At 45.3% G+C, this 19,601-nt stretch overlaps 1 protein-coding gene across 1 annotated transcript in view; it reads left to right on the top strand.

Moving 5' to 3' along the window:
- Nucleotides 1–19,601, top strand: part of DYNC1H1 (dynein cytoplasmic 1 heavy chain 1) — a 2,031,190-nt gene that overhangs the window by 1,235,071 nt on the left and 776,518 nt on the right. The window contains exons 58-59 of the mRNA XM_069637760.1: nt 2,440–2,586; nt 2,671–2,821. Coding sequence (XP_069493861.1) covers nt 2,440–2,586; nt 2,671–2,821 — 298 coding nt within the window. The remainder of the gene's footprint in view (nt 1–2,439; nt 2,587–2,670; nt 2,822–19,601) is intronic.

The raw sequence follows: 19,601 nt of genomic DNA, 5'->3' as shown, positions 1-19,601 counted from the left end.
CTGGACAGCACTCGTGAGTGCTGTTGCCAGATTCACTTAGATCACTGTCTCCCCATCACCAGGACAATATGGCCTCGCAACTGATAGCGGTTCGTGAGCAGGATTTCCCTGCACTCCCGCATCTTTAGGGAACAAAATTCTCCCGATACTGTTGATAGGCGCACGTACGGGACCGGCAGCGTGTGTTTTGGCAAACCACTGCAGTCTTGGTGACAAGCATCGTATCTCTAAAAATTGCGAGTGTCGCAGATTCAATAGGGGAGCTGCAGACGCTCATCTGCCAGTCTTCCGCATATGAAAATAATTGGTTGAAGACGTGCAGCAACACTGTTCTGCCTTAAAAACTCAGAGGCACACACCTAACAGTATTGGAATTACGTGCAAACTCCACACAAAGGAAAATAGATTGGTCTTGCTGATCAAGCCTCAGGGTATAGTCTTTGTTGACTTCTCTTGAAGAAATATTGTCCTGAAGATGTCTATAAAAAGAAAGAATTTAAGACACTAGAGATAGTGTCCCAAATCACAAATGGCTGAAACATGTCGACAGTTATCTAAATTACCCATATGAATTAACCGTGGGATTTTGATGCAAACAGTGTTTCAAATATTATACAAACTTTGTGTTGCCTACACCCCTTTTCTCATTGTTTTTTCCTTTTTTTAATCAAAAAAAGCGTTTTTAACAAATGGTGAATTGTTTAAATGTGCAATATCACATATATATTTGGCAATTGGTGCCTTTTTATCTATATTCTACATGTCATAATTAAATTGAATTGTTTTTGTAACTACCCTTTTTGTGTCGGGTTCATGTTTCACAATAATGACATCAATATGTGTTGTGTTTAATTGGTAATTGTTGGTCACTTTGAAACATTGAGGTAAAGGAAAGAGGGGTATTTAGACTCACCTTTGTGTTTGTTTTCTCTGAGTTAGTTCCCTTTGAGTTCTGATCCCCCGAGAAAAAAAGTTGGGAACTTTACCTGGTTTTGGTAACACTCCCCATCACCAGTGCAGAAGAGGAGACTGGGTCTTTTGTCACCTCCCAGCTGGAACTGTCCTTCAGGTCCCCACAGAGTAACAATGGGTCAGACAACCCTTTGTACTCTAGCAGTAAGACTGCCTGCCCTAGGAAACTGGTCCTTGGGGCACCCATTCGGGGGGGGGTCATCCTAACCTCCCTGAGCCCACTTGTAACCAACAAATGTCCTTTCCTACAACACTAGAGAATCCATCTGGACCCTAGTACTTTGAACACTGCATTTTTCTTCTACCCGTCTTTTCCCAGCAACCTATAGCTACTGGTGGCCCATCTGATCTTTGAGAGACTCAAAGTAGGTAGGGTTGGACTGTTAAAACAGGATTGCGGGGAAGCTACAAAACTTTAAGTGTTTGGAAAAGTTTGCATATAGGTTTCCAGTTGATTAAATGAGTGATTTATTTCTGGAAAAAGCTATTCAATTGAGACTACACCTGTAGTTTACAATCCTAAGAGTTTTGCAAGTGTTCTTACTGTCTGTATGTCTTATAGTACTTACCTGATTTGAAAATTGCAACAGTGTGCCTTACAGTACATAATAGTCTACTTTTATAAAGCTTCCAAGTGTGTAAGTGTTTTCTTGGACCAAGGCATGCTCTGAGGCCTTTGTACCAAACTACAGCCCTCCTCCCTCCTTAGACTAATCCTGGCTACTCGACCACTCTACGAAACCTTTGGGTGGTTCAGGCTAATCCTAAGTGGGCTAAACCCTGTTCATCCAAGGTGAGCTTTCCTAGGTCCTATCACAGACCGTGAATTTTGTAAAAACAAAAGAAACCTCTGGCAACCATCTCACAAGGCCACCACTTGCCTACAGTTAAGAGCAGACAGACTAATCGTATCCAACCTGTGGGCAGGGTTGAGGCGTGACAACAAGAGAGGACTGCCCAAGAGGATGGGTCAGGCAGCCCTAAGTCCCACAGCCGAACTAGAAGTAATTCTCAGGGGTGTTACCCACCAGCCAGTCCCTACACCAGCTGCTTGAAGTGACACACTTAGATCAGTTTTCCGCCAGAGAGAACTGATTGATATTCTGAAGGTGCAGAAAGGCAAGGCTCTGGAGGTAGTGCAACACGTGAGAGTAGCCGGAGAGGACACTATACTCGGCAGACATTGAATTAGGTTCAAGAAGTGGCGTGAGAGCAGTTACTGCAGCTATCTATTAAAGTGGGGTTCACTGGGGAGAGAGAGACTAGGCTCTGCAGGCCTTATGCATTTGTAAATTAATGCATTTCAAGGGTCTGCAGCAAAAGATGTTCTCAGTTTCTCAACGTTTTGTCCCTCGATGATGCATCTTAGACATAAGCTATACCTTGCTTTTGAACAAACTCTCCAGCACTGTGCTTTGATTCCGTTATATGTGTACCATAATCTTTGTTGCTTGATATTTCCTTTAGGATGTGGAGAGCTACGACCCAATTTTAAATCCAGTGCTAAATCGTGAAGTTCGAAGAACTGGTGGTCGAGTGCTGATCACACTCGGAGATCAAGATATTGACTTGTCACCATCATTTGTCATCTTCCTCTCCACCAGAGACCCAACAGTAAGAGCAATCATTAGCTGGAACCGCAGTTGTATCTGCAACTGAATCGTGACTGACCAGTAACCGTGCTGTTTGTTCTCGTAGGTGGAATTTCCTCCAGATATCTGCTCCCGTGTTACATTTGTTAACTTCACAGTGACTCGCAGCAGCTTACAGAGCCAGTGCCTAAATGAGGTCTTGAAGGCAGAAAGACCAGATGTTGATGAGAAACGTTCTGATCTGCTTAAACTCCAAGGTATTGTCAGAAATTTAGTTTTTATGGTGTTGTGTGGATATCATGAAGCACAGGATATTTCAGTTTGTATTGGCAATTGTGTCTAGTGCTTTTCCATCATCTCCTGCCATTACGCCAGTTTTACTCCATCTCCTTTAGATTTCCATATTTGATAGAATGTTTCTTTGCTTTTCAGTCACAATGTCCCTCCTGTTGCAATCCCCCAGCTAATTGATTGACAATGGAGCAACAAGTTCTTTGTAATCGTAGTTATTTGTTTCCTTACATGTGTTTCTCGCAAGCTTTAGAGATGGAGATTCTAGAAAAAAGAACACCGCATCTTGCCCCAGTGGAGCTTTTTGTGTTGCATAATAATGTCAGTTCCTTTTTCACTGGCTCCAGAAAGGTGAACGTTTCTGTGCAATTCTGTAAGTTGGGTTGTTTTGCATATGTGAAGCCTCTTGTTGAGCACCCGTTACATTATTTATTCTAGGTGAGGGTGAAGTGATGTACATCTTTTTCATCCTCCTACGTCCTGCCTGCCTCCTCCATAATACTGTGCGTCCATCTCATACAGACCAGATTGGTGCCCTTTACACAGCAAAATATCTTTTAGTGGTGGGGAAGTCTGAGAATTCATGGCTAGAGTCGAGCCCTGAGGGCTTGGCTATAATTGCGTAACACAGGCCAATTCATCGAACGCTGCATACTTTCCCTCCTCACTCTCCATAACACAAACGCCATACTTTTCATCCTACCTTCAAACCCCCACAACAAAAACCCAATGCCCATCATCCTGCCTTGTTTCCCCACCACACAAAACCATACTTGCCATCCTGCATCCCCGCCCCATGAAAGAATACCTGTACCAGGCATCCCGATTTTGAAAGAGATGGTACAGTGAAAGAAAATAATTTCTGCAGGATCACACACTTTCTGTAAGCGCCGACGATAGCCTCCACTGTTTAGGCACTTAACCACATATCTAGGTGAGTTAATGTGTATTCAATGAAAGTTTTTAAGGGATTAAATTACTACTTTAGTTTCGTGGTAAAACAAGTTAATAAGTCAAATTGTGAACCAACCTACCAAATATATAAAACCTTATGTTGAAGCAAAAAAGTAAGATTCTGCCTTTATTTTGCATATTGTACCAGAACGCAAAGTAATGGCACCCTAAACGATTCCTATTTGTTTTGAAACTATATTTTGGGGACTTAAACACAAATCTGAGGGAAAAAGATCCCCTAATTGTGGTCATTATTTCACACAAACTTAGGGGCTTATTATGCACAGCTGCTACTGGACCATAAGTACTACGGAAGCTATCCATTAGTGACCCTCAGCAGCACAAGTAGGAGTAACGGGCAGCCCCCTAATGTCCTGGATTGTGGGACAAAGAAGAGAACAATGTGTTAAAATGGGTTTCTAGAATCTGGCCTGGCGGACATATTTTAGAAGGCCACCCTAGTTATAGTGAGCAGGGGACTCTTATTGTTCGGAAAGATTTCTCTTTTAGCAACTTGCCCTCCATAGTTATATGCACATCCAAACGTGTTGCTTTTGTTTTTGAATCGGTCCTTGCTTTTTACAGGAAGTGTGAAGCCTTCAGCTTCGCTCCACTGGCCTTTTGCTCATTTTGGTATGGGGAGCTGATCATTCTTTCAGACCATCAGTACTGGGAAACGTTTTAACAGTGCACACAGCATCTCGCAATGCAGTGCAGTGGGGATACTTTTGTATTGCCCTAGTCTTTACAATTTGGAATTTTTTGTTACTTTATATGTGCCTAAAGACAAGCTGGCGGTAGCAGATATATTTTATAGTATTTTTAGTGTGCACATTCGCGTTTACCACGTATGGTTATTAAACGTGGCTATGCCATAAAATAGCCGATCCACACGATTTTTGCTTGTTCTTTGGCCATTTTGTTGTTTGGCCTTGTTCCTGCCTTGCCAGATCAGGAAATCCCATGTAAGGCCATGCACTTGCCCGGGAAAACTGGTTTTTGGCAGGCTAGTGCTGCCTTTGTGTGCACGTGGAGCCCAGGAAGTGGGTGGGACTGTCTAGTCCCATTCCACATCTGTGGTGCCTGAAAGTCTGAGGGTGGGACCCAAGTGAAATCAGTAGTTGTCCCTGATTGGAACAATACTACAAATTTACTTTACTTACCTTTTTTTTTTTTTGTTTTTTGTTTTTTTTGTAGGTCAGCACACAATCTTATATGGAGTGCTAGGGGGTTACTTAGTAGCCCCTTATCCTACTCTCATGTAAGAAAAGTTATGTTACCCTCAATACTTTTAATGGCTGGTGGCAGTGGTTTAATTTTCTTACCATTGTGCTTTTCTACCACAGGCTGAATCCTCAGCTGCAGTATTGCGCCCAGGGGTGACCACTTTGTCAAAATGGCCCCAGTCTTCTTTTTTCCCAATTTCTGTTTGTGAGGTCTTTCCTGGGTTTTACTCTGCGTGTTGAGCCAGATTTGAGTGCTTTGTTCATTTTACGTTTGGCGGGCTTCAGCCCTGAAGGCCGCCTCTGGCTCCAGTGTGTCTGGAAAGGCAGCATGTGAGGGAGGTTCCAGAAACTCCCCTGTCCTTTGTCTCTAGAAATGCCTGAATGCACCCAGTCTTGATTGGCTGGCTGGCTTTCCTTTTAGGACAGCCACCCTGCTCTGATTGACAGCCTAGTCTGTGCTTGAATGGTAGAAACCTGCTAAAAGGTGAGACTTGTGGGACTAAGAGAAACACCTGACGAAGTAACCGTTGACGAAGCTTGCTGCATCCTCTTGGACCTTTGAATTGCCTGGTGAAGCCCTGCTGCTGTGCTGAAACTCCTTTTTCTAATCGACAAGAGAAGCTCCGGAAAGGACGATTTCTTCCCTTCGGTTAGTGGGACCAACTAACCTCGAGACAAACTCCGCTGGACCATTTTCCCCGACTGGCTGTACTTCTTCGCTGCTGAAGGAACCGAGTGCCAGGGGTCGAGAAATCCTTAGTCAAATGCAACGTCTGAAATCCAGCCAGAAACTCCAGGAGTCTACCAAGGACCCTCAAGAAGTGGGACGACCCGAGCTAGAGTCCCCTCACTAGAGTGCAGGACCCAAGGAGCGAAGGAAGCCCAACCTGTTTCAGAGATCCGCAGTGATGGTGTTTACCGAGCGCTAAAACCGCAAAGTCCTGCTGAACCAAAAAGAGCGCGTAGCTGCCGACAACCTCCACATTGCTGCCGCAGGAGCCCTCCAGACGTCCTCCCTCTTGTCCCCACAACTGAAACTCTCAAACCCAGGGTGCACCGCTGCAACAGAACAGAATCCAGCTGGAACCCTCTTTGCCAAACCAGAGGTACTATTGAGGCTTGGGGTACTTACTTCATTGTCTTTTTAGCTGTGCTCTTCCCATTTAAGACTTGCATTGGTGAACTTTTTAGAGTTGGTTCTGACTCTGCTTTTCACAGGCTTCACAGCTTGTGACCCTACAAGTGATTTCTACAAACTCTCTAACTTTGTGCAAGACTTGTATTATCTAAGAAGTGCCTCCGCTCCATAGACTGTACTCCAGTTGACTTTGGTCGTGCTCACTGCCTGCAGACTCTTCTAGTCCATTGACTTTGATATTTCTGTCCCTCATAGGTGGTAACTTGTTTTAGACTGTTATTGCTGGAAAAGGCTTGTCTAGACTTCATTGGAAGATTTAAGCATACTCGCGTGCCCTGATAACCTGTTTAACCCTTTCCCTTCCTTTACTTTCTGCAACCTCAGAATCTGCAAAGTATAATTAGTGAGATACAAATGCCATTACTGTCCTTGTGAATGAAGTCCCCTCCGGTTGTAGGAATTGTGTCAAATGCATATCCAAAGAGTATCCACTAACTTGTGCTGACCCTGAAAAGTATTTTAAAGTATCTTTGATTGCTACATGAATTGCACTTTTAAAGAATACTTAATTAAAAAAGTGATGTTAAATAAATAACTATTTATAACCGAAACCTTGAAAGCATTACTTGGTTACTTGTAAATACGAATTTCATTGCTCCAGCTCACAGTTACCCCTCTTGGCAGCTCAGTCACACTACCAACTTGTGTAGTACAGACCTATACCAAAAGGTGGGTGACATAATACCAAGCAGATAAGTGTTTTGTAGTCTCACACAGTGTGACTACACCGATTCTTGCCAAACAACGTCCTCGAAGGCCAAAGCATCAACCTAGCCCTGCTGGGCTGAAGAGTCAACGTAGTGCTTCAGGGCCGAAGCTCTGGCTGACGGCACCACAGCCAACGGTGCCCCACAGGCCTTTGACCCCAGTGGTGGAGGAACTGCCTCATAACGGCACTGACAGACACACTGCGGCTTCTCATACAGAGTGTCTGTCCCAGTCAACTGGGTGCCGATGAGCCCTCCAGGGCCTCGCCACTGGACGAGGTTGGCTCTTGCCATGCCATGATCTCAAGGCCCCCCACACTCTTCAGTTTGGTGCTGGACGAGAAGGAGGGGTTTCTCTTTTAAAGCAGTGGGTCCTCAAGGAAGACAGTCATGTCGATCCCTCTGCTGGACGATGTCTGGGAGGAAGGTTTGGCCCTGATAAAGACTGTTAGGACTGATTTTCTATACTCTGGCCTGGTGAGCTGGACCCCTTTTGCAATGGCACAGACGGGTTAAAAAAACAGTGGCGTGGAAGGTTGCCCAGAGCAATGCCAGTGGTTCAGATTAATTCAAAACCTTCCACCATCCCTTTTTAGTTATAGTTTGTCTCCCTATGTGAGAGAGGGTATTCACAGACGTGGGTCCCTTGCTCGCTGTGCTATACGGAACCAAGCCGCACCTCACGGAGGAGGCCCAACAAGGCCACATGTCTGGGGTTGCTTGTGTTTCTGTGCAGAGGGTCCTGATCTAGCAGTTCGGGCAGGGCTTCTCCCATTTGTGGCAGTATCTGACTGATTATATGGCTGCACCCTTTTGCAATGGCGCAGACGGGCTAAAAAACAGTGGTGTGGAAGGTTGCCAAGAGCTATGCCAGTGGTTCAGATTAATTCAAAACCTTTCACCCATCACCTTTTTGGGCAGATGTGTAGAAGGCCAACCTAGTATTGTGACTGGGACAACTCTGTGAGCTGTAGGCGTACCAGTTCAAGGTAGGGGAACGAGTCGTCTAGGCTTGGGGCCTCATCACGAGTTGGGCCATATCCGTGGCAGTATTACCGCCGGGGCTATTAGCGTTACCGCCAAAGCCCTGTTGCTTTTAGCGCTGTATCACGAGTTTGGCAGAACGGTAAGTCCCCAGTCCCCATTCCCCATTGGGCCCATTCAGGAATTCCCCAGTCCCCATTGGGCCCAATGTGGAATACTTTGCGCTACTACCGCCGGCGGTATTAGCGCAGCAGTAATAGTGCCGAAAATCGGCAAAATCGCAGCAGATTTGCCCCCAGCTCAGAGCTGGGGGTAAATCCTGCCAAACTCATGATTTGGGGGACCCTTAAATGCTGCGTTACCACCGCATTTAAGGGTTAACGCCAATCTTGTGATAAGGCAATAAGTCTCAAGAGGTGGTGAGCTTGTAAGGGGTCCACATAGACAATTGGGTCTGCTGAAGAGAGTCGGAGATCGCTTTTCCCGCCTCAGCCCTTGATCCCCAGGGGTTGCAGGTTCAAGCACGTCTCTGGTCAACGACTAATGCTTGTGCAAGTTCTTCCAGTTGAAAAGTGCAACGTAACTCTATGCAGGGCCCTTCTCAGGACAGAATTGGACGGAGGTAAGCAGTTTCGGATGACGCACAGCGACGCACAGGGATTCCCTTGCCATGGTCCGACTTTGACGACTATATCGGGCCCCCTTGATGCTAGGACCACAAAGTTTCGCAGAGGTAAGTCTTATTGCACAAGCTGAGAATCCCTGCCCAAGTTCTAGGCCTCAACTCGGATCAGCAACGTCTGCAGCACGGTAGCCCAAACTCTGAGCTGGTCAGCCACTGGGCAGTCCTGTGGCACTTCTGAAGGCTCTTCTTCGTAGGACTCTGGGCTGACGTCGAGAATGGATGTTCCCTCCAGTCCAAGAGTTTCAGCCCCTTCGCAGGACTACTGAAGATCTTCTACAAGGCAGGGCGCAACCAGGACAGAAGCATAAGTTGGTAGTTAGGCATTCTTCTACCAGGTCAACAGTCTCCTTGCAGATCTTGAAGCTGGACAGGATTCATTGCTCCCTCGGTTTCTTCCAGGATCTCTAGAGTGGGTTCAGGGGTCCTCTTCTCATCCAAAAAGCCAGGTAAGAGCTGAAGGTCCCACTAGACAATGACACATCTGGCCCACACACTCTCCATGCAGTGGTCCAATCAGGACAGCTGGTGGCACAACTCGTGAATACCACTCGCACACACCTAAACCAATTTGTGGATTGGGACCAGACGGTCCCAACCCACTTCCTGATCCATGGCCCTCGACTAGTCCAACAAAAGCCTGGCCTGACAACATGGCCTAGGAACAAGCGAAAAACCATGTGGCATGGCCATGTTTGGACACTAGCCACAGTTGGTAGCCAAACACAGTAAGGCTAAAATGAAATGCACCTGAAAAAAAGCGAAAAGTAACTGCTGCCACCAGCTTGTACCTTTAGCCCACCTAGAGTATTCAAAAATCCCCTCGGTGTTGGTCTAGGACAGTGGACTCCAACGTGTAGCTCGGGAGCAGCATGTTGCTCTCGGCACCATAAAATGTTGCTCGCCAGTAGCTTTGAGCGATGGCGTGGAGGGCTAGAAGGAGGTGCTGAACGGATGAGACCTCAGAAGCTGCAAAGCCAGGACAGTGTCCTGGATTGTGCAGCAATGTTGACCAAAATAATGTTTAGGTGATACCCTCCAAAGCCCCATTTACGTGATCTGAAAAGCTCGCCATGTTCTGACCAGTAGGACTCAATCAATATATATTTTATTCATATTTCTCCATTAACAGCTAGCAACATTTAAAAACATTTATCATATTTCATAAAATTCACATAGAACATGCCCAAAAAAAAAGCAGCTTTAACATATTCAAGCAAGCTATACATATAAAAATCTGATCATTACAATTATATAAAACATAGCTTCCATGCATGTCCTAATATGACTAAACAAAAAATAGGGTCCTAACCAATGATTATGCGAAATAGAGGAACAGTGACAAATGAACAGAAAATGAATCAAATGTTTATCGACTTCCATTTTGCAAGCATACTTTGTGTTTCCTCCTGCACACCTTTATTTAATGTGGGGTGGGTACATTTAAACGTACCATTTGCATCAGCCTCCTACATTCTGGGGCTCTTATAACACAGATTTCTACTGGCTGTGGTATATGTATTCGCAAGTCTTCATATTAAGCTAAAATGGGTAGCTTTTGTATTATTTGGACATTTGCCTCCATCCACATCAGACAAGCTCTAGCTTTGAGAGGTGTTTTGAGTTAATTTGCCAAACTTAGTTATAGCACAATCCCCTATACAAACGGGCAGTGCCTTACAATTGCCCGTACCACAAGTATTTTTCTTTAACGGGGGAGGCTGCAATCATGCTTACACGGACGTTCGCTTTATGGTTAGCAGGAAATCCCTGCTGTGCTTTTAAAAAAGTACAAAATCTTAAGTGGGCAGACACCTTCCAACTCAACACCCCAAATTAAGTTCAGATGGCGCTACTAGATGTACCTGTAGGGAGACCTGCTATTTGGCACCATGATTTATTTTGCAACCCCTCCACAACATGACATTTCTAAAAAAAAAAAAAAAAAAAAAAAGATTTTGCTGCAACAAAAAATCATGGAACAGACCTTTGCCCTATATACGTACAGGCACTTGTAATAAAACCTTAAAAATCCCTTTAATCCTTAATGATGCCCTTTCAGCGGCCTTCTTAAAATGATTGACTCAAGCACCACTTTTTGAGAAGAGTAGGATCAAATTAAAATGCGTCTACCTCCTCATCTCTACATTTAATTTAAAAACCAACTACAAGGTTTCACCCTTTAGCCCCGAACACCATAATTTGAGTTCTTATCATATTTCATTTCAAACTATAGTTGCCAAATTAGTCAATTGAATATAGCAGGCCCTGTTGGAGACCAGCCAGGTTATTTCCAAAATAGTCTTGTCACAGGCATAAAGAAGCGTCCTGTATAATGTACTCTTCAGGGAGGGTGGATTAACCCTCTGGGGCCAGAAGTCTGATGAAAAGAATAAATTGGGTCCAAGGGACATTCCTGCTTTTCACCTTTATTGGTGGGGAAAAATAATGTATAATTTCCCGATCTTGTATATCGGACAGGCGCTGAGGTGTCTGCACATCACAGTTGGATAAGATTTAATAAACTATTAGGAACCTCAATAAAATGTAACGTATGCCACAAGATGTTTGTATCAATTAAATTAAATGCTTTCTCCAAATCTAAAAAAAGCCACAGATAATCTCTTTCCCTTAATCTTACCATATTTCTCCATGATGGTCTCAGAGTGAGGGTGGGTGGGGGTTGGTGGTCCAAGGGCTACTTGCCCAAGGAGATGGCATAATGCCTGTCTCGACAATTGCATTAAACCTAAAGAAAATTGGGTGTCTTTTGAAAAAAATGCACCCCCCTCTAAAAGCTCCCTTTGTTTCACCATATTTTTTTTAAATCAATTTTTACATGCCCTTTTGAAACTATAAATCTGCCCAGCCGTGCACACACCTCTCATTAAATCATGTTTCAATTTTCCTTTTGAAATTCTACATTCTGCATTGAACCATGGGACATCCATATTTATAGCCTGGACCTCATAAACTGCGGGGTGCCGTTTTCCAATACCTGTGCACTGGGTAGTTTCAACCAAAGACTCAGACACTTTTCGATGTGGCCTCTGACATTTTTAACAGCATTAAGAGAATAGCTTTTATTTATAGTTTAAAGGGGGCATATAAAAATATATAAAAGACAAAGAAATTGAGAAACAATAGAAGTGTTTAGAGAGGGCCGCGTTGTTTGATTTACACCACATTGTTTCATGCACCCACCCTCTCGAACTTCATCCCGATGTCGGCTCGGAATGCTCCCATAATTCTGCAATTTTACAAATCTCTGAAAACATGACTTTTTCAACAACACCTGACCAAGGACTAATTCAAATGGATGCACATACCGATGCAGTGACCTCAACTCTCAGTACTGCGCTACTGTTGAAAGATGCCAGCCCAAACGTTAGCTACCCACACTCTGCTCGAGCTAGGTCTGTGCTTTAAACAGTAAAATACAAATAAACATCTTTTAATTTCTTGTGAATTAGTCATTCTTGCCAATGCCTCCCTGTCAAGCTGAGGCTTCGCCAACCAGTCGCTTTGGCTGTGAGACATCATCTTCGTGGTGCCGACCCAATGCCATTGGAAAATTAACTTGAGGATAGTGATCACACTCTGTTCAATCAGAAATGCTAAAATTCATAATATTCCAGAAGAAAAAAAAACAGTCCACAATACAGTAATCGATGATTGAGGAACAGTATTACTGGTCTTGTATGCTTAGGAATGCATAATTTCCCACTAAAGATCCCAGATATTCCTCTGGCGGTACTCAAGTACACCTAAAAACCAGTGCTCATTTGTCACAAATGTTACTGTCCAAACATGTGCACACATGTTCTTAAAATATTTTGTTGTGAAACTGAATCCCCTGGTAATGTTTATTTAGATTCTACCATCGTTTTGAAAACTTGACTGGCCCCATCTGGTTAAAAATGTCCTACAGACCACTCAATTTCCTCAACATTTCCTAAAACAACCAATTAATTTCAGATAAAGTTAAAGGCCATTGCAAATTTCCTTTACTTTAGAATTGCAGTACTTAACGATTAAGTACTGCAAATTAAAATGTTCTGTTAGAATTTTAAGTTTATTACATTTATATTTTGTGTTGCAATATTTAAGTTTATGCAATAAAGATAAAAGTTCCCAATTGTGGGAACTCCCGTCTTTTGCATTCTATAGGTGGCTCAATAAACAGTCCTGGTAATTGAATGTTTTCAATTGATTTTTTGTCTATTTAGTTTGACAATCACATACAATTTTACTCATATGAATAAACAATTATTGACAGATATCAGACACACTGACAATGTTGATTTTCTTTATCAAACTGAGTTGATTTATTCAAGACTCAACGCGTTTCGTGAAACAATCACTTCTTCAGGGGCAATTGAACAAATGTTCCCAATAATATCTAGACAGAAAAAAATATTTAAATAATGCAAATTAGTGCAATTTTTTGTAGATGCTGTTAGCAGTATAGTTCGAACACAACATAATTCTTGACATTTATTCCACATTGTGTTTTTAATGCATTCATGCAGATCGATATGATATTCAATTCTCATTGTGTATTTAGTGCAATCATGCCGATCCCTATGATATACATGTTTTTCTACTAAGTATAGACCTATTTCTTGTGCATTTAAAGTTTGTACCTGTTTGGTAAAAAATGTACACCTGTTAACAATAGGTGCAAAGGCAGAGTATACCTAATGAATAATTACCTATGATCCTGTTTGTAGTATCAACGGATCATCTGTGAGATATTTAAAAAAGGAGATGTGAAATTGTCCTCTCAACCGATTTAGAAAAGGCAGTAGTTGAACAAGTAGCCTAGTCCTGAATGAAACAAAATAGAATGCTATTAGAGAAAAACCAAAGAGTAGGTGTTAGGCAATAAAAGCAGTCTTGTTGGTGACTTACCAACAGGTTATGTAATAGTTCATCCAAGAAAAAATGGAGGAAGTTCAGAATTGACAGTCATCTGAATGCAGAATTTTCAGACAGGTAACGAAGTTCACCGGAAGATAGTTGTCAAAGGATTAAGCCGTCAACCTTAAAATCAGAAAACATCACCCTCCGTATATGAGAGAAAACCCTAAAAGGGTGATAGTTTACCAAATACAATACAGTGCTCGGGGGGGATACCGCGTAGCGACTTAGTTATGTAGAAGATGAGTAATCCTTACACGGAGACTCCATCAATTCCAGGACCTGTTTCCCAGATCATAATCTATGGGAGGACATAGACATAGCGTCCTTAAATACCATATACGCGGCGGCGTCACGTCACATGACCCATATGCCAGGGTTGTCTTTTTTTCTCATCCGCACCTTAAACTACTAAAGTTGCTATTGAAAAACCCCAATAATAAATATTTCCTTAATGACAAGGAGTGCAGATCGGATTCCTTCTTTCGATTGCAAATATATTTAAGTTTATTACATTTATATTTTGTGTTGCAATAATGTTTCCACTAACTGAAAGCTGATATATTTGGCCGAAGAATGGATGTTGCTCACCATTTCATACGCACATTTTGCTCATTGGGCACAAAAGGTTGGGGACCCCTAGTCTAGGGCAAAGCAAAAGGTGTACCCCATTGAAGTGCATTGTAAGATGCATTGTTCAATGATAAAAAGTTACCAAAAGTAGTAACAAAGTAACAAGACTAAGGGAAACAATGTTTCTGATGTTTGTTAATCTGCTTAGAATCACATGCTTTGCATAGTCCGACATCCAGTGGTCACTGCGGAGTATTGCATTTTGTTTTTCGTAGTCGAAAAGGGGACGTCGCCAAGGCGTGTCTGTAACACTATCCCTATAGTGACGTGCGTTGTACCCACAATCCCTCACGTGTCGAGGTCCCTCAGATTGTTTTTTTCCACCCAGTTATTGGTCGCCTCTATGCGGAGCTCCTCGGGAGACATTGCAAAATCATTTCTTCGACCCTTGGTCATTTATTATTATTAATATCTAACACATAGATCCCTCCCTCGACAAAGCTGCAAGCTGTTTCTCCGGCGAGCAAGATCTTCGACGGAAGGACGAGCGGAGGAGATCCTTCGGCATCGCCGAACACGTGGCCTGGCCTCGCCGGCCTTACACAGTAGGGAGAGTGGGGTTGTGTGATCTTTTCTTTTCACTCCGAGAATGCCTTTCTCTTTCCCCTCCCTCTCTTTCGAGGTCGTAATCACACTTCTTGCCCTCAGCTATGGAGAGGACGCCCTTTAGGTTTTGCCCACTTTGCAAAGGCAAATATACCTGGAAGGACAAGCACAAACGGTGCAACTGTTGCTTGCCCCTCGATCACAAGGAGGACGGCTGTGCGGCCTGTAAGTTACTTAAGCCCAAAACGATAAAGGACCGCAGGGTCAAAAGGTGGGCGGCCTACGCCATGTCTAGGTCAGATTCCTCGCCCGCTGCCGCCGAATGTGACGAGGACAGCGATTACACGGCCCCGTAACGGAGGTTGTAGACCTCTCGAGGGAGCGTTCTCGCTCCTCTTCGTCCGTCCCCAGCCCCGACAAGCCCGGGTCATGCTCCGTTTATGGGGATGAACACCCCGGCGACAAGAACGCACACAAGAAATCTCATTAACACATACCCCACGGCACGCATTCGTCGAAGATGAAGGCAGCCATAGCGCCAACGGAGGCGCCGGGCCCACCGGCGTCTTCCGCCGACCGTAAGGGTCGCCAGCCCTCACCGCTTCCGCGACAGGCGACCGGGCACTCTGGAAATAAGGGCGCTAACCCCAAACCCTCAGGTGGCGACACGCCTCGTAAGAGTGCGCACGTTGCGAGTAAAGACTCGACGGTACCTAGCGCGACGGCGAGCGATCCCTCGGCAGAGAGAATGATCGCTGAAAGCCTCGCGTGTATATCTTCTAGGGACGGCCAGAGACGGGCGACAAGTGACACGCCGAAAACCGCGCACAAGGCCAAAGAAACCCCGAAGGCGCCGGAAAGTAGGCTGGGACAGCTCCCACCGTCGACGGAAAGCCCTAGCCTTCCAGAACACTTCTCATAAGGCGAAGGCACCTTATCTTCGACGCTATGGGACAGATCTAGGCAAATACAAGGAGAAGAAACTCCTTTTTCACTCCCAGACCGCTCTGGCCTACCTCAGTGGACCTTAGAGAAGTTCCATTCTTGTATGGACAAGTTAGACAGATTCATGGCCATTCCAGAAAATAGGACACCTAAAAGACCTAGGGAGGTACTCCTAGAAAGTCCAAGGGCTAAATACCCGAAGTTGTTCTATAACCCCTTTCAGGAGGATATGAACTCTTACGACCTCACCAAAGAGGACACTCACGACCAGGAAGGAGAGGAGTTCATTAATGATGAAAACCAACAAGAGGGAGAAGGCTTCCATGAGGACACTAACATAGGTGAGGAAGGGTACGAGGAAGACCCAGGTGAGGGTGACCCAAATCCCTGGCAGTCACCATCAGGGTCTAAAGAGCCAGACATTATAGACATCAGGTCCCCTCAGACCACACCAGTCAGGAACCCTTTGCCTATTGACGATCAGCCCACCTTTAATGCGCTGCTGAGGAAGGCAGCAGCACATTTTGAGGTCGAAACTGGGGAGGTCACCCCAGACACTGACTTTGTGGAAAGGATTATCAAAGAAAAACCCACCATCAGCCAAACAATTCCAATACTCGCCTCTGTTAAGAAACAAATCAACCCTTCACTGGCCACCCCTGCACTAGTAAGAGGGGTTAATCCAAGAATCGAAAAATTGTTCTCACCCTCTCAATCAGGCCCACTATATATTAAGGGTCACTCAATCCCGGACTCCTTAGTGGTGACTAACACTAGGAAACGGGCTGGGGTTCCACGGTCTACCAGCGAGGCACCCCCGGATAAAGAGGGGAAAAAGCTTTATGCCCTAGCCAAAAGAATTACCACCTCTGCAGCGTTCTCAACTAGGATTGCCAATAATAACACATTGCTGGCAAGCTACGCTGATGCGCAATGGGGAAAGCTTAAGCAGGACATCGAGGAAGTCCCTGAACCCCTAAAAACTCGATTGCTGGCTACAGTTAATGAAGGGTCTCTGGTCAACCAGAGCATTGTTAAGAATACCCTCGATGCAGCAGAAACAGCTGGCCGCTCTTTGGTACAGGGGATTCTGCTGAAGCGCCACGCCTGGCTTCGCAATTCCGGGTTTAAGGCGGAAACGCAAGCAGCGCTTATTAACAAGCCTATTGAAGAGTCTAACCTCTTTGGAAACGCCAGCAACAGAATCAACAACTTCAATATTCTGCCAACAACTACCAAAGTAATAGTGGCCAGTACAATCAAAGAGGTCAACGCCGTGGCAAGGGGAGAGGTCGGGGTTCCACCCCTAGAGGCTCCCAAGCCACCAACAACACCAAGTGACGCAAAGATTCAGGTCCCCTCCCATGCATCGCCGGTCGGGGGCCTGTTAACATCCTTTCTTCCAGCATGGGAGGGAATAACATCAGACCGCTGGGTACTATCCACCATAGCCCGCGGCTACTGTATAGAAGTCAACAGTTCCCCAACATACAGACCCCAGAGGGGACGACGCATGACACCAGAACACCTCGCCATCCTTCTACAAGAAGTGGACCAGCTACTGGAAAAAGGGGCTATAGAGGTCGTGCCTCTATCTCAGGTAACGGAAGGTATTTCTTCAGTGTACTTCCATGTACCGAATAAGGATTTAACCATGCGCCCTGTACTAGATCTGCGCCCAGCGAACAAGTTTGTCAAGCTCCAAAAGTTTCGTATGGTGACCTTACAGGAAGTGATACCACTGCTAGCACAGGGGGATTACATGACAACATTGGACATGAAAGATGCATACTTTCATATTTTAATGTTGCCGGCGCACAGATAATACTTCAGGTTCCTGATAGAGGGCAATACTACCAGTTCAGAGTGCTACCCTTCGGCATAGCATCTGCACCGAGGGTATTCACGAAAGTACTGGCAGTGGCAGCGGCCCACCTGCGCAGGTTGTCCATCCCAGTATACCCTTACCTCGACGATTGGCTCATAACAGGGGATTCTTACGAAACGTGCTTCTCCAATACCCAAAAGACTGTAGACCTTTTGTTCCAACTGGGCTTCTTCATCAACGAGAAGAAGTCCAGCTTAGACCCCAGCCAGACCAAGCAATTCCTAGGGGCTCTAATTCGAACAAAGGACAGCCTCGTCTTCCCCTCTAACGAGAGGGTCCAAAACATGCTGTTTCAGATCCCCCAATATGTGGCAGGTCGAGAGGTGATGGTGCGCAAAGCGATGCGCTTACTAGGAATGATGGCGTCATGTATTTATTTGGTACCTCACGCGCGCCTGCGCATGCGCCCAATGCAAGAGTGGCTCAACAGCCAGTGGTGTCAGGCCAGCAGACAATGGGACGATCTAGTGGTGGTCTCACAGGCCTTGGTTCTCTCGCTACGGTGGTGGACAAAGGAAAACCTGGTAAGAGGGAAACCCTTTGCCACACCCGCAGTGGAAGCCACTCTAACCACAGACGCATCCCTCACAGGATGGGGGGGCTCACCTATCACATCAGACTGCTCACGGAGTGTGGACTTCGAGCGTAGCATCCAAGCACATAAAGCTACTGGAGCTACTGGCCGTGTTCAAGGCACTAAAAGCCTTCCAGGAATACCTACAAGGGAAGACAGTGATGTTCCTTGCGGACAGCACCACAGCCATGTACTACCTCAACAAGCAAGGGGGCACCCAGTCTCCAGGACTGTCCAAGCTGTCCCAGAATATCTGGAAGTGGGCTCTCAAACACATGTTCCTACTTTAGCAACATGTACCAGGGGAACTCAATCTGCTAGCAGACGAACTCAGCAGAGACTTCCCTCTGCCCTCAGAGTACGAATGGCAGTTGCACGAAGACATCGTCTTCGACGTCTTCACACAATGGGGATTCCCAGAAATAGACCTGTTGGCAACTCTGGAGAACTCACAATGCCAAGATTACGCCTCCAGGTACCCCCAGAACCAATCCAAGGGGAACGGTCTATCGATTCCATGGTCAGGGAAATTTGCTTACGCCTTTCCTCGACTCCCCTTCTCAACAAGATTGTGCACAAGATGCACCAGGAACAAGTTACCATGATGCTAGTGGCCCCTATGTGGGCCCGGCAGCCATGGTTCACTCACTTGATGGAGATGTCCCTATCCCCTCCAGTGAAACTTCCCTGCCCGCACAACATGCTGTCACAGGACAAGGGCAGGACACTGCATCCATGCCCTCAGACCATGAACTTAGCAGCCTGGCCCCTGAGATCATAGAATCTGGACACTTACAACTCCCGCAGAGATGCATGGACATCCTCAGGGAGGCTAGAAAGCCTAACACTCGTCACTGTTATTCTAGCAAATGGAAGAGATTTGTTATCTGGTGTAGAGGAAGAAGCATCAACCCAGTTGACTGCTCCCCCAGGCACATTGTTCTGTACCTGACCCATTTACTGGACTCGGGTCTAGTGTTCAATTCCATTAAAGTCCACCTAGCGGCACTTTCTGCATACACCACTTCCCAGCTTAAAGTGTCGTGGTGGAAAGTCCGAGTTATCAAAGCCTTCATGGAGGGAGTAAAGAGAATACACCCTCCGATAGCAAACCCAGCTCCTGGCTGGGACCTGAATGTGGTACTTACCCGACTCATGGGCTCACCCTTTGAACCCATGCACAAAGCAACTCTTAAGGACCTCACTCTCAAGACCGCTCTCCTAATAGCTATCACCTCCATTAGGAGAGTAAGTGAACTACAGGCTCTTTCTGTTCTAGACCCCTTTGTAACAGTTCACAAAGATAAAGTGGTTCTACGCACGCACCCAAGGTTTGCACCGAAATTCATCTCAAAATTCCATGTAAACCAGTCAATAGAACTACCAACGTTCTTTCAAAACCCTTCCAATTGGGAGAAAAAGGTCTGCATACACTTGATGTGCGCAGAGCTGTCATGTTCTACATGGAAAGAACCAGACCACTGAG

This window comes from Ambystoma mexicanum, chromosome 14 (assembly GCF_040938575.1).
Source record: "Ambystoma mexicanum isolate Mex_15411 chromosome 14, UKY_AmexF1_1, whole genome shotgun sequence".
NCBI lineage: Eukaryota > Metazoa > Chordata > Amphibia > Caudata > Ambystomatidae > Ambystoma > Ambystoma mexicanum.
This window is presented reverse-complemented; position numbering and strand designations above follow the sequence as displayed.